The following is a 22,573-nucleotide window of genomic DNA, read 5'->3' as shown; positions in this document are numbered from 1 at the left end:
CCTAAGTCCTTCATGGCCCCTTTCCACCATTTCACCTCATCACCTTTACTCTCCCATGTTTTTCCATAGGACGTACCATTTTCTAACATACTGCACAATTTACTTTTTGCTTTATTATTTATTACCTATTGCCTTCCTTCCTCCCACCCCTTGCAGTGTAAGCTCCTAAAGGGCAGTGAGTTTTGTCTGCTTACTTCACTGATGTATCCTAAGCACCAAGAACAGTGCCTGGTACTTACTTAGTGGATGCTTGGTATTTGTTGAATGACTACATTATACAATGTCTAGTGTTGAATAGATGGAAGAAATAATAGAGAGAAGGATGAATGGAAGGCAGGATGCACAGGGGGAGGAGAAGAAAGGGGTATTTTAAGGTTCATGGTTGCAGAGAAAATTCCCTGGTCCTGCCAGCTCTAACATCTCCCATAATCTACAGCTAAAAGTCTCTAGGAACCACAATGTTTAGGAAAAGCATTGTTTTGGGAAGACAGCAATGCGTACTGGGCAGTAGGGAGGGATGGGTGAGATCTGGACTCAGGTCCAGGGCTCATGAATGCCTGCCATTTCCCCAGCCACTGAAAGACACAATCTCTGATGTGGGACATTGTCAGGTGCCATCACCAGGTTCCAGGGAGGGAGGAAGAAGCTTCTCTTTACTGTACCTCCTCTGAGGGGTAGGGCCAAAAATCCTTTCCTGTCCCCGCTCTGGCCCCAGGCACTCTCCTGCCCCTGCCCCTTCCTTCTCAAGGTGGGTCTTTGGTCATCAGAGAGCATACCGCGGGGGCACCATGGTTCGCCATATCCAGCCCACCCACACTAATGCCCCGGCCACCTCTGCCAGCTCTGCTACTCACAGGACCCCCCTCTCTGCGTAAGATGAGGGGCCGAACAGGAGCGCCAGGGCTCAGAACCCAGGGGCCCCTCACATTGCAGGCTGAAATAAGAGGGAGACAAAGAGTGTCTTCCAACGGCTGTTCAGGTGAAGGTCACCCAACCCTCTTAAACAGACACCTTGTGCTCCTGTTCCTACAGTCAGTTTGTCAGATGTACTGGGCTTGGTAGGGTTCAAGGAGAAAGCTGCTGCATTCTTCACCCTGCCTTTCAAATAAGCTCTACCAAGTCATCCCTCCAAATAGGTAAAATGTACCCATTTTTTGGGTAGTCGAAATTACAATTCTCTCCATCTGCAGTTTCCTCTCCCCCAACTGGGACCAGGTTCAGACCTGGTTACATGGGAAACCTGCATGAGGCTGAGTGACGGGTGAGCTTCTTGGCCATTTCCCACCTTGTTCTTCCATTTGTTCTTCCTCTCACTGCTGTCTCTAGCTTCCCCCAAGATCGGGGTGAGGGAGGGGAGGGGGGGTTCCTACCCATTCTCCTCCCCTTTTTCCCCCTTTAGTGACACAGCGCTAACTGGTGGATGGAGAGGTCAAATATAATCCTCTCACGCATCACTTTCCTGCGTTCCCCAGGGCTGTACCCCAGGAAACGTCAGGCCACAGTGCCAAGCAGCCCGCCAGCCCTCACCCCACGTTTGTCTGGGTGTGAGAGTGAAAATTCCACGGGATACACGTCAAGCTCTTAAACCCTTCAGTCAGCCTGAGGTGCAGTTAAACTCCTCTTCCCTCTCCTAAGTATTTCCACAATCCGTGTTCTAAAGAAGGCCCCACTCTAATGTCTCACCGGGCCTCCCCTTATGTACTTCCAGGGTAGCACAGCACAAGTAGCCTCTGGCCATCTCTTCCCCACAGTCTGTGTAGATAAATGATCCAGCCCCTCAATTTGCAGAGATACCCACATCTCTTGTTCTCACCTTTGGAGCCTCAGTGATCAAAGTCTCATTTAGCCTCCTGTTTTAAAACCTTTCATGCAGTATTGATGATGCGCCAGACAGGTTATTTCATTTAATTCTCAAAAGCAGTGAATATTATTATCCTTTTTGGAGATGGGGAAATAAGCCCCAGAGAGTCATAATTTGCCTATATTCATGTCACCTCATTAGACCAAGGCCAGAAGAGTTCTTTTGCCCCACTCAGTGGCCTCCCCCTAATAATTCTCTCTCTCTCTTTCTCTCTCTCTCTGCCCCTCCCCCCGTAACACACACAAAGTTTAGGTTCAGCCTAGACATTCTGAGGCTCTGTCTCCCAAGTTCAGAGCTAGTTCTTGGAGAATCAAGAATCTCAAAGACTCACAGGCACCGGCCACTAATGACCACAGTTGCCTGTGACTTTAGGTCATTTACAGAAGAGACTGTGGGGGCCACCGCAAAACCTAATGTTTGCCGCCTGCTGATACCCACACATTTGCCCTGCTCCGTTTCTAGAAAAGCAATCATTCCTCTCCTTCCCCTTCACCTTCCAAAGCAAATGCAGCACCCCTTCTCAGTAGAAGCTAGTCCAGAACAATGCTGAGAGTCCTGGAAATTGTGGGTCTCAGGCTTTTAGCCCTCAGGAAAGAGACAGCAGACAAAGGAATGCAGATAAATGCTGATTGCAAAATCACCATTGTTGCTGTTCTTTAGGCTGGTATTTGAGTGCTGATGAGGTCGAATGTTTTCCCTTGGCTTGTTTACTGTGTTTTCCGTTTCCCTCTCACGATAATCCAGTTCCCTCCCAAGCAGCCTTGCTTCTTATCAAAGCCGGTGCCTGAGATTTGTTGCCTGGAGGAGGGGGCTTGAGGGGTCCCAGCGAGAACAAAGGAGACCAGCTGTTAGGAGAAGGCTGAGGGTTGGAAAGTCCCTACAGAAGGAAGAAAGGGGAATGCCTCCCCTTGTGACTTGGTGGAAGGCGGCAAGAAGAAGGGGGTGCTTGGGCAGGAGTGGAGGTGCTAGGGTCCTGGCACCCCCAAGACCCTGGGGTACAAACTCTGGGTGAAATTAGGATCACATATGTTTAGAGATTTGAGAGCAGAAGAGACCATGGCCTGGCTTCCTGGGGCATCTGGGAGGTCACAGGCCTTGCAAAGGGGCCATGACGCATCTGGCTCCTGGGCAGCAGATCAGAACTGAAGGAATTGAACATCTCCAGAAGCTGGGTGGCTACGGTTAACCCTGAGGAAGGTAATATCTGGGAGCCTTATAAAAGACCTTGAAACCTGTGAATTCTGAATCCTGTGGGTGCCCATGGTAGACAAGTTACCAAAATGTTCACAATTCTTTACCCCCTCCCTTTACCCCCGCCCATTCCAATGTGCTTGTGTGGTTCCTCCTATCGAGGGGTGAAGTCCATTTTTCAACCCATGAACCTGGTCTAATCTTATGACATGCTTTGGCCAAAGAATGTGGCAGAAGTGGAATTGGACCTTGCAACTTCTGCTCTCTCTCTCAAAGCTGCCTCTCTCATGGGAACAAGCCCAGAGTAGCCCCCTGAAGAATATGAGACCCCATGGAGAAGAGCTAAGGTGGCCCAGGTGACAGTTGGCCTGTCACAGTAGCAGAACTACCTAGCCACCCTGCCACTGAAGTCAAGTGCAGGAACAATCAGCAGACGTGCAAAGAACCATGGAGCGGAGCCTAGACGAAACTATCAACCCACAGACTCATGAATTAAATACATGGTTATTGTTTTAAGACACCACATTTTGGGATGGTTGTTACATACCAATAGCTGAGTGATATAATGCCTGACCTAATAAAACAAATTAAATTAATTTTTCATGAACCATGAAAATAAAAGAATAGCTGAGAAAGGAATCCACACAGATGAGCAGATGATTCAGAATCTCCCCTGGGAGGGTGACATCGAGGTGCTGAGGGTCTCATGAAACTTTTTAGGCTTGTTGTCAGTTTAAAGAGGCTCCTATATATGGGTCTCTTCAAAAGGAGGACAGTAAAGGGAGCAACGGGATTTAGCAGTGGTGCCAATGCAAGTGTTCCCCAAGTCCCAGGCAGGGCAGGCCACACCTCAGCAGACCCAGGACAAAATTTGCAGGGACCAGGTCTTCCTCATGACAGTGCTCAGACCCAAGGCTACTGCCCTGCCCTAGAAAGAAACTTCAGTTTTCTCTGCAGCCAGGACTCTCTGGAGCAGGAGTGAAAGAGGAAATTGCTGAAAGCATAAGCTTTTTTTTTTTTTTTTTTTTTTTTTTCCTGGGAAAGACTAAGTGGATCTGAAAGAGAATGATGTCAGCCTATACAGTGCTTACTCTTCCCCATACATGCAACCATATTTTTGTTGTTTTACAGACCAGGAAACTGAAACACAAAGTGCTCAAATGATTGTAATGATTGGGTAAAGCCAAGATTCGAACCCAGGCACTGTGGCTAATGAGGTTACCAGAGTCTGGAAGAGCCTGGGATTTCCTTAATGGACTCAGAAACAAAAAGGCTTAGAGATGGCAAGTGAGTTTGAAAGGTCACTCAAACAGGAAGAGAAAAAGCCCACACTTGACCCAAAGCTTGGCTGACCTGAGCACACATTATGACAGCCATACTCATCTCCCTCCCAAATGTTGGGGGCAGAGTCTGCGGCAACGGATCATCAAAGTTTTTCCAGCGATTACAGGAACTACTGCGCAGACACAAGAGCTGGAAACCCCTCCACCAGGCTCTTTCCTCTGGCATCAGCAGTCTCATCTTGATGTAGTAAACACACTTCCTCAAGCAGACCTCACTGTGAGAAGCAGGCACAGCCTTGCCCACAGGCTCCACTTCAGGCTCCAACACGCATCAGAGAGCAAAGAGGCAGCCAGTCTCAGGGACCACAGGAGGCGCCACGTGCCCCGCATCATGCCCGCCCCTCTCCACCAGGCCCGTTCGCCTCCTTCCAAGCTGCTGGTGTTGCTTCTTGTCCTCTCAGGTGAGTAGTATCTGGGACAGAACCAAATGTACCCCTGGCCGGTGCTCTGGCATGCATGGTGGGGCTCAAACCCACCAAGAGAACGTAGGAGGAGGGTGTTGAGAACTTTCCTGACCCCAGCAGACCATGTACCCAGTGTCCCAAGAAGCAGAACTTCTTAGGCAGCACAGTTCAAGTTGAGCTCCCAGGCTTTGGGCTCATGCCAGGTGGTTTCTAGCTCGGATACTTGCGTGCCCATGTCAGCTGCCACAGCTCTTCTACATAGCGGGACCACTAATGAGATCTTTCGCTAGGCATGTTGGGAGTATTAAACATAAAAATGGTGAGGTATAGTTTGGGCTGTTGATATTATCTGCAGAGCCCAGCGCAAAATGAAAACACAAGTCCTTTCTTCAAAAAGTGTTATGAATTTTTTTTTGTTTTTCAAGTACAGTTGTTTCCATTTTTTCCCTACCACTCCCCCCTGCCCCACCTGTCCCCACCTCCCACCCTCCATCCTACCTCCCTTTGGCTTTGTCCAAGTGTCCGGTAAACATGTTCCTTGACAACTCTTCTTCCCCTTTCTCCCCACCCTGTTATCCCCGCCCCCCTCCCCTCTGGCTACTGTCAGTTTGTTCATTATTTCAATGTCTCTGGTTATATTTTTTTTCTTCTTTCTTTTTTTTGAATAGGTTCCACTTATAGGTGAGATCATATGGTATTTATCTTTCACCCCCTGCCTTATTTCACTTAGCATAATGCTCTCCAGTTCCCTCCATGCTGTTGCAAAGGGTAGGAGCACCTTCTTTCTTTCTGCTACATAGTATTCCATTGTGTAAATTGTACCAGAGTTTTCTGATCCTCTCATTTACAGATGGGCAAAAAAGTGTTAAGAATTTTAAGGCAACAGAAAAGCATTAACTCAAGCATGGGGCCCGGCTAAGCATGGTGTCCCCTGTGACTGTTCACTTCGAGTGTCCATGAGCCAGCCCTGGCCCAGCCCGAGACAAATCTCACCGCCGATTGTTTTAAGTAACTTCTCTGTGAGCCTCGGGGTTCCTTCTCTGTAAAACAAGACTAATCATAGGACCCACCTATGACTTTGTTAGAACATTTCAATGAGATAATACCTATAATGACAGTTGACCCTTGAACAGTACAAGGGTTAGAGGTTCTGACTTCCCATGCAATTAAAAACCATAATTCTCCAAAAACTTAATGGTAGTTTACTGTTGAGCAGAAACCTTAGAAACAGTCAATTAATACAAATGTTGTATTTATGTGTACTATGTACTGTATATTTATAATTAAATAAGCTAAAGAAAAGAAAACATTATTAAGAAAATCATAAAGAAGAGAAAATACATTTATAGTGCTGTCTGTATTTATGGGGGACAAATATCCACGTAAAGGTGGACCCATGCAGTTCAAACCTGTGCTGTTTCAGGGGTGAACTTGTACCTGGCACAATGTAAAGATTTAATAACTATTGGCTATTATCATACAGATCAGTGTGTTTTAGCTCCAGAGTCTTGGGGTTTCTGGGTAACGCTCAGCCTCTGAGCCCAGAACACTGTGATCCACCAGACAAGATGCTTGGCTCTCAGTTGGCTCACTCCATCTCTTGCTCAATGGGGTCCCTTGTCCCCAGGCCCTGTTGAGATCTAGATTCTGTTCATCATATCTTGGGTTCTCCAGGATGGTCACCCCAGAAGGGACCCTGGTGGAACCCAAATATGGGGCCAGACCTGGATGCTCCCTTCTTTATTGGCTGTCACTTGAGGAACTGCTTCATTTTTCTGCGCTGGTTTCCTTGAATAATGATAACTAATATGCTTAGCGTTTATGTTGTGCTGAACCCTCCATCAATTATTGAAAGAAGGGATATTGAAATATCAGGCTATAACTGTGGATTTGTCTATTTCTCCCTGCAGTTCTGTTGGGTTTTGCTTTATATACTTTGAAGTTCGGTTCTTAGGAGCATAAATGTTTGGGAGTTGTGTGTCTTCTTGATTAATTTATTCCTTTATCATTATGAAGTGACATTCTTCATAATGCTCTGAAGTCTACCTTATCTGATATTAATACAGCCAATCCAGTTTTCTTTTGAATTAGTGCTAGCATGCTTTATATTTTTATATCATTTTTTAACCTATTTGAACCTTTTATATTTAAAGTGTATTTCTCATAAGCAACAGATAGTTGGGTCTTACTTTTGTATCCAATATGACAATATCTAATATTTACCTAGGATATTTATACCATTTACATTTAAGGTGATATTTGTATGACTAGATTTATGTATATTTTTTGTAATTGAATATTTTTATCATTTTTTCAAGATTTTATTTATTTATTTATTTTTAGAGAGGGTAAGGAAGGGAGAAAGAGAAGGAGAGAAACACCAATGTAGGGTTGCCTTTCACACAGCCCCCCACTGGGGACCCGGCCCCCAACCCAGGCATGTGCTCTGACTGGGAACGAACTAGCAACCCTTCAGTTCGGAGGCCAGCACTCAAACCACCGAGCTACACCAGCCAGGGGGTAAATGAATATTTTCATAATACTATTTTGTCTCCTTTATTGGCTGATTAGCTATAACTTTATTTTGTAGTTTAGTGGTATGGGGTTTATTTTATACATCTTTAATTTATCACCATCTACCTTTGATCATACTATTTCATATATGCGGTCATGCATTGCTTAAAGACAGGGGCTGAGAAATGCATCATTAGGTGAATTTGTCATTATGTGAACACTTAGGGGCCATGATAAACAAAACAACAAGAGATTAAATTATTCACAAGAGAAAATGATGGAATGAAGAGAAGCAATAAACATGAGATGTGTGAGGCTGCTACCAGAATAACCATGATACAATGTTTCTTTTTCTTATCCTGACCCAAGGACACGTTTCCATTTATTTTAGAGAGAGAGGGGGAGAGAGAGAAAACTTCAATTGGCTGCCTCCTGTATATACCAAGACTGGAGATCAAACCCACAACGTATGTATGTGCCATGACCAGGAATTGAACCAGCAACTTTTCAGTGCATGGAATGATGCTCCAACCAACTGAACCTCATGGCCAGGTCATGGCATACCGTTTTAGAGAAAAGTTCTATTTTGTAAGTAGAAAGAGTACTCTAAAATAATGATAAAATGTACAATATAGTAAATATATAAACCAGTAACGTAATCATTTATTATCATCATCAACTATTATGTACTGCACATACCTATATGTACTATATTTTTATATCACTGGCAGTGCAATAGGTTTGTTTACACCAGCATCACCACAAACATGTGAGGAATATATTGCTCTATGATGTTACCATGGCTATGATGTCACTTGGTAATAGGAATTTTTCAGCTCCTCTATAATCTTATGGGACCACCATAGTATATGCAGTCTGTCATTAACCAAAACATCATTATGTGGTTCATGACTATAGCATGAGAACATTACAATAGTATACTAACATTTCTCCCATCTCTGCCTTTGTTCTATTATTGTCTTAACTTTACCTATTCATGTGCTATAAGCCTGACAATAGAATGTTATTACTTTTTATCATTTTGGGGGCTTGCTTTTCAGATTTGTTAAGTGAGACCAGAGCACTTCTCTCTCAGTAGAGTGATCTGTCTTCTATAGTCCACCCACTGCCTTGCCGATCATGAGGTTTTCCAGTCTGGCTGGTGGGAACAGGTACTATTCTCAGCCTTGGGTTGAGTGATGGACACTGTTTTGCGCATGCGTGTGAGAAAACTACCCGAGGCCAGGAAAAGACCCACCAGAAACCTGCAGGGGTGTCCAAACTTTTAGCATCTCTGGGCCACACTGGAAGAAGAAGACTTGTCTTGGGCCACATATTCAATACATTGTGACACATAATCACAAAAAAAATCTCATAATGATTTAAGTAAATTTATGATTTTGTATTGGGCTGCATGCACAGCCATCCTGGGCCACATGCAGCCTGAAGGCCATGGGTTGGCTCAGAGAGAACAGACCTGACTAGCTCCGATAATGGTGTTTGAACTGGGTGTCGCTGAACTTCTTGGAACTGTGGACACCAGGGACAAAAGGCATCCCTAGGATTAAATATGGGGTGTCACTTGGCTGTGAGGCAGTCCTTACTGGCTGATAGAAAATGCCTAGCAGAAAACAGGCAGAAAAAAATTTAGAATTCTACAACCTCTCCCCATCTCCTTTCTCATAGAAGGAATGTTCGCTTCATCTTCCTACTTCACCTCATTTGCAACTGAGAAATGCCATGTTATACTGCAAGCTTCTGTCTTGGAGTGAGACTGAGTTATTCCCAAGGCCTGATGGGAACACAAACCAAGGGAAACTCAGGGCAAAGCTGATGACCTTATGTTAAGTAGAACCCTAAGTCACCTGACCTGTGTTGAAATCCTGGCCATGACACAGGCTGAATGCATGGTACACTTCGGGTTTCTTCAACTCTCTGAGCGTTAGTTTTCTCATCTGAAAAATAGAGATAGGAAAATAGCATCCTCCTCATGGAGTGTTAGTACCTATGATGTTCATAACCTGGGTGTAGAAGAACTTCCATAGGCAGCCTCCATCCTCTTGGTCTGAGACGTCTAAGGCCAAATTCAAAGTTCAACCTATCCCCAAAATAGACCCACTTCCCAGCACATCAATAAGCATTGCTGAAGGAGTCACAGGCGGCAAGGAGGGCACTTACGCTAGCAGCACAGTACATAGGCTTCGTGTGCTGCTTTTGAGGGTTAAGAGCAGAGGGCTCCGGAAACAGGCTTCAAGTGTGTAGATTGAGGCTGTGTCACGTTCTGTGGGGTGGTGACTTAGTTTGCTAGGGATGCCATAACAAAGTACCACAGGCTGCTGGCTTAAACAACAGAAATTTATTTGTTCACGATTCTGCAATCCAAAAATCTAAGACAAAGGTGTCTGCAGGGTTGATTTCTTCTGAGGCCTGTCTCCTTGGCTTATAGATAGCTGTCTTCTCCCTGTGTCCTCATGTGGTCTTTCTTCCCTGTGTGTGTGTGTGTGTGTGTGTGTGTGTGTGTCCTAATCTACTGCTCCTATAAAGACAGCAGTCATGTTGGATTAAAGATTTATAGCCAAGATGGAGCGTACGTAGATAGATATGCTTTGCTTCCTCACACAACCACAAGAAGGACAACAACCAATTTAAAAACACAAAAAACCAGACCTGCCAGAAAATTGAACTGTATGGAAGTCCAACAACCAAGGAGCTAAAGAAAAAACATTCATCCAGACTGAGGAGGGGTGGAGGCGGCAGCTGTAGCGGAGAGGACACGGGGCAAGGCAGCGGCTGGAGGAACGAGCAGGTAAGGTGGTGGCTGGCAGACCGGGTGGTCTCACATTCATGTGCAGATAAACCAGAAGGAACAACTGGGGAGCGAGACAGGCCATGCAACCCAGGGTTCCCATGTGGGAAACTAAAGCCTCAAAATCTCCAGCTGAAAAAATCTGTGGGGGTTGTGGCAGCAGAAGAAACTCCCAGCCTCACAGGAGAGTTTGTTGGACAGACCCATCGCGTCCTAGAACATACACAAGCCCACCCACCTGGGAATCAGCACCAGAAGGGCCCGATTTGCTTGTGAGAAGCAGGGGGAGCGACTGAAAGTAGGGGAGAGCTGAGTAAGTGGCATTGTTTCCTCTCTGGCCCCTCCCCTACATACAGCACCACAAAGCAGCAAAGTGGGTTTCCTCACCCTGAGGATTACCTAATCCTCCACCCCTTACCACATAACGGTGCACCAAGACAAAGAAATATGGCCCAGAAAAAGAACATCAAAACTCCAGAAAGAGGACTAAGAGATGAGGAGAGATAGCTACACTATCTAATGCAGAGTTCAAAACATTGGTAATCAGGATACTCTCAGAAATGATTGCGTACAGACGCAAAATAGAGGAAGAAGTGAAGGTTATGTGAAGTGAAATAAAGAAAAATATATGGGGAACCACCAGTGAAGGGAAAGAAACCGGGAATCACATTAGCGATATGGAACCGGAAGAAGAAATAAACATTCAGCCAGAACAGAATGAAGAAATAAGAATTCAAAACGACAAGAGGGCTTAGGAACTTCTGGGACAACTTTAAATGTTTCAGCATCCAAATCATAGAGGTGCCAGAAGGAGAAGAGGAAGAACAAGAAATTGAAAATTGATTTGAAAAAATAATGAAAGAAAACTTCCCCAATCTGGCAAAGGAAACAGACTTCCAGGAAGTCCAGGAAGCTCAGAGAGTCCCAAACAATTTGGAAGCAAGGAGGAACACACCAAAACACATCCCAAGATTACCCAAGATTAAAGATAAGGAGAGAATCTTAAAAGCAGCAAGAGAAAAGGAGAAGTTTACTTACAAAGGAGTTCCCGTAAACCTGTCATCTGATTTCTCAAAAGAAACCTTGCAGGCAAGAAGGGGCAGAAAAGATGTACTCAAAATCTTGAAAAGCTGGATCACTCTATCGAGAAAAGCTATCATTTAGAACAGAAGGAAAGATAAGGTGCTTTCCAGATAAGGTAAAGCTAAAGGAGTTTATCATCACCAAGCCCTTATTATATGAAATGTTAAAGGGTCTTATCTTAGAAAAAGAAGATCAAAACTATGAACTGTAAAATGACAACAAACTCAAAACTATCAACAACTGAACAACAACAAAAAAAAAACTAAGCAAACAACTACAACAGAAACAGAAACACAGAAATGGAGATCACCTGGAAGGTTATCAATGGGGAAGAGGTGAGGGGAAAAGGGAGGAAGGTACAGGGAATAAGAAGCATAATTGGTAGGTACAAAATGGACAGGGGGTGGTTAAGAATAGTATAGGAAATGGAGAAGCCAAAGAACTTATATGTATGGCCCATGGGCATGAACTAATGGGAGAATGCTGAGGGGGTGTGCAGGGTGGAGGGCGATAAAGGGGAGATAAAAATGGTTCAACTGTAACAGCAAAATCAATAAAATATAGTTTAAAAAAAAATAAGGACACCAGTCATGTTGGATTAAGACCTACTCATGTGACCTCATTTTAACTTAATCACCTATTTACAGATTTTTGTCTCCAAATGCAGTCATATTCTGAGGTGCAGAGGGTAGGACTTCCCACCATATGAATTGGGGGCGAGGGGTAGGGAGCATCATTCAACTCATAAACAGTGATCCTGGGAAAGTTACCTAACCTTTCCAGGCACTCAGTGTCTTTTGTTCTGAAAGGGGATAATACTGTCCACCTCTCAGAAGTGTTAGGAGGAATAAATGCAATAATATAGGCAGTGCCTGGCATATGGTGAGCACTCAAGTGCCATCTAATATTTGTAAATTCTCTGTTCAATAGCTCTGTTCTCTCCAGTCAGCTGCCTCTTCTCTTTCACCTCCATCTCCAGCAACACCCCTGGAGTGGACTGAGCAATTGTTCTTGGTCAGCGAATGACTAATTTCTGCAAATCTTGCCCCTTAGGTCTCCAAGTCCTTCCTGCCCAGCTCAAGACCTTTCTTCCTCTATTATAGGAGCCTCTGAGCAGAGCAACAGAAATGAATGGCAGGTGCTGCAACCCAAGGGTCCCATGCAGGTGGCAGAAGGTGAGACACTCCTACTGAGGTGTACCTTGACCAGCTCCTGCATCGATGCCATGGTAAAATGGGTCAAGGTGAGCAATAACAGCCAGCAGGAAATTTATAACTTCAAACATGGCTTCTTCGCTGGAGTGACAGCCATGATCCAACAGACTTTGGAGCCACTTAATTGCGACTATTCCATCTATATCCATAATGTCACCAGGGAGCAGGCAGGAACCTACCACTGCGTGAGATTTGATGGCTCACGTGAGCGCTCAGAAATGCAGCTGGATGAGGGCACCGTGGTGCTTGTGAGGGGTGAGTATCAGGCCCCGATCTGTTTCCCTACTTCAGTCACTTTTATCCACAATCATGTTGTGCACACAGAATCTCGGTGGCACATAACAATTAGTATATCTCACTCGCACATTTACAGGCAGCTTGGGGTAGTTCTATTCCACACATCTCATTCTCGGGCCCAAACTGGCCAAAGTACATTTTTTTCACAGAGATGGCAGAAGAACAACAAGGCAAGTTTCAGCACTCCCAGCCCATTTCAAGCTTCTACTGGCATAATATCTGCTAACAGCCCATTGGTTAAAGCAAGTCACATGACTCAGCTCAAATTCCATAGACAAGAAAGTGCGCCCTGCCATCATGATGAGGCCATGGGAGGAGAGGGGAGTGGAGAACTGAAGCTGATCATTTACTTTACCTCACTCCCCAAGGAATCAATCATGTTATACATAAGTTCATCAGTGATGACCTGGATACCCCAATCCTGGATGTGCCATTCAATAGAAGTGTGGTCTTAAATCAGTAACTTTAGTTCCATGTACTTCAAGTGCTTAACTTAAAAAATAGGCAACCTAATTCCTACCTCAAGAGTTGTTCAGGTGATAAAACAGAACAGATGTTTGTAAGAATCTGTGTGAGGGGGTGTGGCGGGGGGTGTATCATTTTAAGTTGACGCTAGCCTCTCAGGAAGCCTTCTCAGACTCCGTTCAAGCTGTGGTTGCTGACTTCTCTTGGCCTAGCAGTCCTCTAGGTTCCCAAACTCAGGGGGATTTTCGGCACCATCTCCACCACCAGACAGACCTTCTTCAGGGCAGGACATTTGGGTGCCATTCTGAGTTTCATTTTCCTCAGTTGTAACATCAACACAAAGTCAGTACTGAGAACTTTTTTACTGAGTGAATGAACTACTGAGTAATGAGGGAAAATAGGAGGCACTGGATGAGTGAAGAAATTGGGGAAAGGGGAGGGAGGGAAAATATGAGGGAGGCAATGAGTGGACAATGGAAGAAGAGAGAGAATAAAACAAGGACCTCTTTTTGGCTTCAGGAGCTGGGGACCGAGAGCCAAGCTTCTGGATCATCCAGCCCCAAGAGCTGGTGTTGGCGACCCCTGGAGACACTGCCTTCCTGAACTGCACAGTGGTTGGAGATGGTCCTTCCGGGCCCATCAGGTGGTTTCGGGGGACTGGTTTGAGCCGGGAAGCCATTTACAACTTCGAAGGCATCTCCCAGCCCAACGTGACTGCGGTCCAGGCCTCTAACAGTGATTTCAGCATCCTTCTGCAAGGTGTCTCCGCTGAGTATGCAGGCACCTACTACTGTGTAAAGTTTGAGAGGAAACCCAACAGGCAATACCTGTCTGGACAAGGAACCAGGCTGAGAGTGAAAGGTGAGGCAGGTGGTCTAAGGAGGTGTTGGGGGAAACAGGAGGTTATCCACAAGGAACTTGTCACCACGTCCCGAACAATCCACCTCTTTTCAGCTGCCATGCCTCTACATAAGCTGTTCCCTCTGCCTGGAATGTTTTCTCATGTCCTGTTTGAACTCCTACTCATCCTTCAAAGTCCAGCATAAATAGCCCCTACTCTGAAACCTCCTTTTACCAGAAAGAGTTAATTTCTCCCCATTCTGGGTCCCTTAGAATCTTGTATAGTTAATGATTCAACAAACATCTAGCATATGCCTGTTCACTGCTCAGCACTGTACCCAGTGCTATGGATACTTCAATGAATCATTCTTTCTACCACAGAGATGCTCAAGCAGGTCTAACTAGTCCTTCACAGTTATAAGGTTTGACTTTATGTAACTATGAAGGTTACAAGTAGTCAAATCCCGTCCTAGGTAGAAACTGGCAGACTCATCTGGGTGATCCCAGCTCCGAGCACAGAGCTCATACAGTGCTGGGACAGAAGGAAAAATGGAATTTGAGACCGCCTCTCTCCCTTGCAGCAAAGCCCACTTCTCCCCAAGAGACAGAAGTCATCGACCAACCTGAAGAAGAGATACTTCCATCAGGTGAGTGCACCTGCCTCTAGTGGGGTTACCAGTCCCCCACAGGCAAGGCTGGGGAGGCAAAGATGGCTTAGCCATGGGAAAGGAGTGGCCTCTTCTAGGGCCCATCTGCCACCAGCAAGGTTCCTAGGACTCCATCTCAACTGCAGAACCACAATCCCAGAGAATCTTGCTAAAGCTCAATTAGAGAAACAGACAGTGCTGTTCAGTGGGCAGTCTTGCTCGAGAGGTAGTGGGCTCCCCATGATTCCTTGTAAGATTACACTGTAAAACTGTTCATAACAGAGCTGAAGTACATGAAGGACAGGGAGCTGTGCCTGTCACCTCACCTATTAGCACTCGGAAGCACTTGGCAACCGAGGGGAACTGGGGATACAGGTAGCCAGGTTGCCCTCCCTGATGCTCAGTCCTGTTCCTGCTATTTTGGGGAGCCCACCACTTCTGCGACCCATGTGGCCCAGAGCAAATCACTTCCCCACTCTAGGTCTGTCTCTGCCTCCTCATCTATACCAATTGCATTGTTATCCTACCTTGCAAGATTAGTTTGAGGAATATATTATGCAATTAGGAAGTGCTTAGCTCAGGGCCTGGGGCAGAGGAGCCAAGAAGCCAATAAATGAAAGCAGTTTTCTGTTACAGTAGGTCCTTGAATGACGCTCTATCCGTCATTTTATTATAATGTTGATGAGATGCCATAGGAACTTCACTCTTGTTTATATCAACTAGCTTACAGTAAAATTGGTCTCATTACACATTTTATATGTTTTGCTTAAAGTCAAAGAACCTATTGATGATGCTAAGTGAGGGCTTATTGTATTGTCAGAGTTCAGGGATGCTATCAAGATGATTAAAGATACAGGCAGGATATTGAGCAAAGCCTTTCTGGGCCTGGGACACAGGGAAGGAGGACTTGCACCTCCTCTTCCAGTATAGAAAGAATGTGGCCCCAGAGGTCATAGGGCAGCTGAGCCCAACTTCGCCCACAGGGAGCAGTGAGGTGTGGGAGGTTGAGGGCTCACCTGGGGCTCTTCCTGAACTCTCCTTTGTGTCCTCCAGGCCTCCTGTATTTGCTCACAAGTGTGGTCCTGGGACTGAAGGCCTTGACCTTAGCTGTACTTCTGCTGGTCCTGGCTGCCTGCTGGAAAAGAAGGCCTGGGCAAGAAAATGTCAAAACTCCAGGCCTGGCAAAGCTGAGCTCATCTTAGCATGGGGAATGGAGCATGTGTGAGGGGTCAGCTCCAAAATCGTCCTCTGAATTGGAGAGGGGTCAAGGCTCCCCAGCCATTTCTCTGCCTCCAATCGCAGCCTTGAGATGTCCTCCAGGACTCATGACAAACTCCAGCCTCCCTACACCTGGTTTCGGTTCCCCTGGTGAAATGTGCCCCTTGGCACAGGGCTCCCCTTTGATGTGCCTTTCTTTTTCTTCTCAGCCTGTTCAGGCCCTCCTTGTCCTGGTCTCTCCTCAAGGCCTTTGTTCCTGCTGCAGTCACTTCTGAAGGGCCCTCCCCCTTCTTCCCAACTCTACATTTACGCGACCTTCGAGATCTGACTCAGACTTCCCAGAAGGTATCCCTGAGCGTTTCTGAGCTCACCCAGTCACGCGGCCTGTGCCCTCCGTTTATATCCCTCTATCCCCTTTCCTACATTTTTTTATTCCCCACTATGTCTGGCTTGGGTAGCTGGAATAGCTGGAATACAGGTTTACCAAGTTTAACAAAACTCATAAATAGCAGTGGTTTAAACGGAAACAAAGCTGGTTTCTCTAGTAATGTGCAAGCATAAGCGGACCAGGCAAAACAGCTGCTCCCTGGTATTGAGACCAAGGATTCTTTGATCTTGTCGCTATCAGGTCCACATTCCAGGCAGCAAGACCAGGGAAAAGGCAATGAAGGGGAGCAGCACACGCTCCTTCAAGGACACAGGTAGGCATTTGCCCACATCACCTCTAATTGTCTGGAATGTGTCACATGGTCATACCTTTGCTGCAAGGAAGGCTGGGAAATGTAGTATTTATTCTGGCAGCAATGTCCCCAGCTGAAAATTTGTACTAGAGAAACAAAGGTAAATATCAGTAGATATTGTAACCGGTAATGTCTGCTTTAATACCTCAATGGCCTAGACGCAGCCTCTTCCTTGCTCTGTGTGACTCCTGAGTTCAATTCCCAACTGAAAAAGCACCTTTTTGTGTCCCCTCCAACAGTCGGACAACATAATGGAGTGCAGTCATTTTCAAGAAGAGGAGATTTTGCCATCCAGGGGCATTTGGCAATGTGTAGAGACATTTTTGGTTGTCATGAATTAGGGGACCATCACCATCTAGTGGCTAGAAGTCAGGGATGCTGCTAAATATGTTAGAATAATGCATAGGGCAGCCCCCACAGCAAAGAGTTGTCTGGCCCAAAGTATCAGCCGCGTCCAGGTAGTGAAGCCCCGGTGTAGGGGGAGGCGGGCGTTCCCTGGAGTCAGACACCCCTGACTGCTAACCCTGAAGCCCCCACCCCCTCCCTGTGCACCCTTAGTGACTAATCAGTCCTTTCATCTCTTAAAACGTGGAGGATAACAACACAGACTTCTCTGCATTGTATAAAAACCAATTTAATTTATCATTTGCTGAGGACTTACTGTGCATTGTGTTCACTGGGTACACTCAGGATGTATGAACCCCCTTTTTCTTTTTCCATGAAAACATTTATTAACACCTACCATGTGAGGAAGTGGATTAGTCTAGAAGCTTTTCATCATAACAACAGAAAAACAGGTTGAACAAGCTAAGGCAATGAGGACATTAATTTGGTCTAAGAATCATTGAATTACCAGACAACGGAAGGCACAGATATGGTGGCTAAATAATGTCTACCCCAACACACGCGCGCGCGCATACACACACACACACACACACACACACACCCCAAAGACATCCACGTCCTAGATCCTGGAATCTTTGAATGTTACCCTTTATGGAAAAAGGACTTTGCAGATGTCATTACGGATCCTGAGTTGGAGAAGTTATCCTGGATTACCTGGGTAGGCCCTAAATGCAATCACAAGTGTCCTGATGATGTAGAGTCACAGGGAGATTTGACACAGAAGAGAAGGAAGCAATGTGACCTCAAAGACGCAGAGGGCAGCCACAACGAAAGAATGCCAGCAGCCAGCAGAAACTGGAAGAAGTGAGGAGCAGGCTCTCCCAGTGCCTCTGGAGGGAGCGCGGCCCACTGACACCTTGACTTCAGCCCTGCGGTACTGATTTCAGACTTTGGGTCTCCCGACCTATGACAGAATAAGTCTGTTGTCTCAAACTGCCAGGTTTGCAATAGTTTATTACAGCAGCCATAGGACACGAACAACAGGAAACATGGCACTGGGCCCCCAGAAAAACTGGAGGCGGTTCCCTACTCTGCCTCTGAAAACCTGACCTTGCAGGGTCCTGCATGGCCTGGTCCCTGCCACCCACCCCATCTCTTCTCCCAGCACCACCTATTAAAAGGACTCCGCTCTGGCAGCCACCTGGGCCTTGACCACACCACCTCCCCTAATTCATCCAGGTCTCTGCTTAACTGTCCCCTTCAAGAGGCCTCACCAGGCCACTATATCCTCCATGCTATCTCCACCACTCTCATTTCCCTTATGCAGCTGAAGTTTTCCTCACAGCATTTACTGCTACCTGAAATGAGAGTGTGTGTGTGTGTGTGTGTGTGTGTGTGTGTGTCTTGTGTCTTGGTGACTGTTAGTTGTCCCCGCTGCATTTGAGCTCACTAAGGGCAGGAACCTAACTCTCCACCATTGTAGCCCCTTTCATTCGGTCGTAAAAAGTGGTTGAAGGCTGACAATGTTTCAGGCACGAATCGGTGTGCTGAGAATAAAATGGGAAAGACAACTCTCTCAGAGCTTCCTTCCTCCTGGGGGAAGACAAAGAGAGAATTAACGTAGATAAGTAATATTCATATGAGTAGATAACTAATATGTTATATGGATAGATAAGCAAAATGTCACATGGTAGTGGGGACGAGGAAATAATAAGACAGAGTGGGGGTGGGGGATAGAAGGTGCCAGAGTTAGCCAGAAGTGAGGCTATTTTATTTAGGATGCTCAGAAGAGGCATCAATGATAAAGCAACATTGGTCTGAGACCCAAAGGGAGTGAAGGAGAGAATCTTGCAAATATGTAGGGGAAGAGCTTAATAAGCACAAGGAGCAGCAAGTGCAAAGGCCCTGAGGCCAGAGTATGCTTACCAGGGCACAGGAATCGCAAGCACCAAGCAGAATGTTTGGCACTTGTAAACCCCTGTAAACATCTGAGAGGGTACACAGGGTAGAGGTAAAGTTCATACTCTTGGGAATCTGGCTGTACAGGCTCAAATACCAATTCTACTCCTCTCTGAGGGTGAGTTTGTTTCTCTCAGTGTATCTGGGTTTTCTTATGTACAAACTACTACTACTAACATTAACACCTTCCTTCTGAAGTCGTTCTGAGGCTAAATGCCTCAGTGCACGTAAAGCGCTAGCTGTGCCGGGCGCGTGGGAAGCACTAAGTAATTGCCATTAGGTGTTGACAGAACAAACTGCAGTTGCCATCCCACAGGTGGCAAGGAATGTGACAGTCCACATTGCCTGCCCCTCATCTTGTCACTGCAGCCACCAAGAGGGCCCTGACTCTTACCAGATTCGGTTTTGAAATCTTGGGGAAAAGGCTAATGTGACTTACAGAGACATGGCAGGGAAGGTGTGTCCCCAAAAGACGTGAAGAGGGTGCTGACAAATAAAACAGACATCGGTACTTCAGGGCCCTTGGTGGGCACTCAGGGAAAACCTGCTGTTGACAGATTGAAAGAAGGGGACTAAACTGAAGTCAGGGTTCCTCGGTGCCAGCACCCACTGCTTTGAGGCCTGCAGCCCTGCGCAGGCATGATGGCCGACCAAGGTGGGACAGGGTGGCGGGGCACTGCCACCACTCCCACCAGGGGCTAACAGGCCACTCTTGCTTCTCCTGCTTGGGCCTCCGGATCTGAACCGTGGGAGGTCCATGTCTGTACTCCAGGCCTCCTTGAAGGGACTGTGTTTCTCTCCCTCCCCTTCTTCTGCCTCCTCCTTTCCTGCTGCTCTGCGTTATCCCTTTCATTCCCCTCCACAGTTCTTGCCCCACCCTTTCCCCTTCAGAGTCCCCCACTTCCTCCTGCAGAGAAGGTTTAGAGCTGGAGGAAGACAGGGGACAGACACCACTCCGCAGAGGCCTCCTGTATCCTGAGACCCGAAGGATGAGGGCTCTGAAAGGTCAGTGTTGGGGTGAAGTGGGAAGGGGTGCCAGGGCTGCTCGAGGATACTCCACTGCCACCCACAAGACACCACACCTGGGTTCACACTCAGCAGCTCTGTGTCCCTGGGCTAGAGTGAGGGTAAAGGAGTGCCAGGCCTGGCCCAGCATGGAGTTACCTGTTTCTAAATCCTGTTTAAATGGCACTTTATATACATACATACATCAGTCCCACCCTGGCTCTTTGGGGTCAGCATTTGAGATTCACCCAGGTTGGTTACCTGAAGCTCTAATCCATTCATCTTCACAGCTGTATAGCATCCCACTGTGCCAGTGTGTAATATTTGGGGGTTCTCTTTTCTTTTATTTTTAAATCATGTTTATTCTGTTACAGTTGGCTCAGTTTTTCCCCCTTAGCCCTCCTCTACCCATCCCACCCCACCCCCCTCTCCCACAGTCAATTCCCACACTGTTGTCCATGTCCACAGATCATTCATACATGTTCTTTGTTTAGTCCCTTTTCCTTCTTTCCACCATTGTCCTCCTTCCCCATCCCCTCTGGTCACTTTCAGTCTGCTCCATGTTTTCTTCCTTGTGGTTTATGTTGTTCATTAGTTTATTGTGTTGAACAGATACCACTTATAGGTGAGATCATACAGTATTTGTCTTTCACCGACCAGCTTATTTCACTTAGCATAATATTCTCCAGTTCCATCCATGTTGTTGCAAAATGTAGGAGTTCCTTCTTTCTTTCCTTTTTTTTTTTACATGCAGATTGATTTTATTTATTTTTTTAAATGTCAAGATCCATTATAAAATATTAAAAAATTTAAATCCATAATAAAGTCTCAGCAATTAAAACAACATGACACCAGCACAGAAATAATCCAGTAGATCAATGAAATAAAATGAACATTATAGAAACAAACGTATATATCTGTCTAACAATGGAATATATGACTAAATTGATATTTCAAATCAATGGGGGAAATAAGGCTTATTCAACAGATAAGGTGCATGGACCACTATTACTTGAAATAAAATAAATATAGAGTCCTATTTCACACATTATACAAAAAAAATATTCAGGTGAATTAAAAATCAATATGTAAAATCTAAGGAGTTTTAGGAGAAAATATAAAATAATATTTTTCTTACCCCAAAGTAACATATTCAAACCCAGAATCTATGAAGTAAGATATTGACAATATGACCATATTGAACATTTAAGACTATATAGTTATATACACATTTTAAAAAATTAAAGGACAAGTAATAGAATAGTAAAATATTTGCAACACATCTAGAAAAGGGTTAATAGTTCTAGGGTTTTCTTACAGAAAAAAGTCTACAAACATTTAGTCAAAAATGTATAAACAATATCAAAATGTCATTTAAAGCTTTTTAAAAATAATAGAAATAGACAAGAAATACAGAAAAACAGGGTTAGTTTCAACAAATAATGAAGTAACAATTAAAATGACACATCATTGTCACAATCAGATTAAGTATTAAAAATACTGGTAATATCAAGTATTGGTGACTGTGAAAAGAACCAGGTTTCATAGACTCTTTTTCTTCATCTTAAAGCAGTCTCTTTAGCATGTTTTGCAATGCTGGTTTGGTGGAGGTGTATTCTTTTAGCCTTCTTTTGTCTGGGAAACTCCTTATTTTGCCTTCCATTTTAATTGAGAGCCTTGCTGGGTAGAGCAGTCTTGGTTGCAGGCCTTTGCTTTTCATTTCTTGAAATATTTCTTGCCAGTCCCTTCTGGCTTCTGCTGAGAAGTCAGCTGCTAGCCATATTGGGGCTCCCTTATATGTTACTACCTTTTTCTCCTTTGCTGCCTTTAGGATTTTCTGCTTGTCTTTGATATTTGCCATTTTAATGATGATGTGTCCTGGAGTGGGCCTCATTGGGTTCCTCTTGAATGGGACTCTCTGCTTCCTGGACTTGTGTGACTTCTTCTCTTCTCCAATTAGGGAAATTTTCTATCATTACTTTTTCAAACAGGTCCTCTATCCCTTCCTCCTCTTCTCCTTCTGGTATCCCTATTATACAGATATTACTATGTTCAGGTTGTCCTGAATTTCCCTAAATGCCTCTTCATTCTTTTTGAGTCTTTTTTCATATTCTTGCTCTTTCTGGAAGCTTTTTTCTATCTTATCCTCCAGCTCACTGATTTGATCCTCGGCTTCATCTAGCCTGCTTTGGATTCCTTCTACTGTGTTCTTCCATTCAGAAATTGTATTCTTCATTTCCTCTTGTCTCTTATTGATAGTTTCTATGTCCTTTTTCATGCTGATAGAGTTTGCAGTAAGTTCCTCATAGTTCCCCTGTATTTCTTGGTAATTCTCTCTGAGCTCACTGAGCTCATTGAGCTTCGTAGAACCATTGTTTTGAACTCAATATCTGAGAGTTTACTTGCCTCTATTTCATTTAGTTCTTTTTGTGGGGATTCCTCCTTTCCCTTCAACTGGGGTTTTTTTTGTTTTGTTTTGTTTTTTTGTCTTCCCATTATCTGTGAGACTCTTCTTTTTGATTCTGCTTCTTAAATTGATGTCTTGACTTTCTGACTTTGTGGTGTGAACTTAAATGGTAAGAGACCACTGTTTTTTCTTTCTGGATCTGCCTCTAATGATGTCATATGTTGACCCTGTGTG

The 22,573-nt window shown here is 45.2% G+C and overlaps 1 protein-coding gene across 1 annotated transcript; it reads left to right on the top strand.

The window, feature by feature from the left end:
* The first annotated feature begins 4,726 nt into the window (after positions 1–4,726).
* Positions 4,727–15,867, top strand: SIRPB2 (signal regulatory protein beta 2). The gene is made up of 5 exons (XM_054573941.1): positions 4,727–4,796; positions 12,306–12,671; positions 13,698–14,039; positions 14,600–14,665; positions 15,719–15,867. Exons 1-5 carry the CDS (start codon positions 4,727–4,729, stop codon positions 15,865–15,867), a joined length of 993 nt encoding a protein of 330 aa, XP_054429916.1.
* Positions 15,868–22,573: the final 6,706 nt, after the last annotated feature.

Source organism: Pteronotus mesoamericanus, unplaced genomic scaffold, assembly GCF_021234165.1.
Source record: "Pteronotus mesoamericanus isolate MK-2021 breed Mesoamerican mustached bat unplaced genomic scaffold, CSHL_Meso_final contig_25, whole genome shotgun sequence".
Taxonomy (NCBI): Eukaryota; Metazoa; Chordata; class Mammalia; order Chiroptera; family Mormoopidae; genus Pteronotus; species Pteronotus mesoamericanus.
The sequence above is the reverse complement of the archived record's forward strand: the minus strand, read 5'-3'. Positions and strand labels throughout refer to the sequence as shown.

Excerpts from the sequence above, each read along its gene's own strand:
- SIRPB2 (XM_054573941.1), top strand. The coding sequence starts at position 4,727 with ATGCCCGCCCCTCTCCACCAGGCCCGTTCGCCTCCTTCCAAGCTGCTG. Across the intron at positions 12,672-13,697 it reads CACCGTGGTGCTTGTGAGGG|GAGCTGGGGACCGAGAGCCA; the intron begins GTGAGTATCAGG and ends TTTTGGCTTCAG. Across the intron at positions 14,040-14,599 it reads AACCAGGCTGAGAGTGAAAG|CAAAGCCCACTTCTCCCCAA; the intron begins GTGAGGCAGGTG and ends TCTCCCTTGCAG.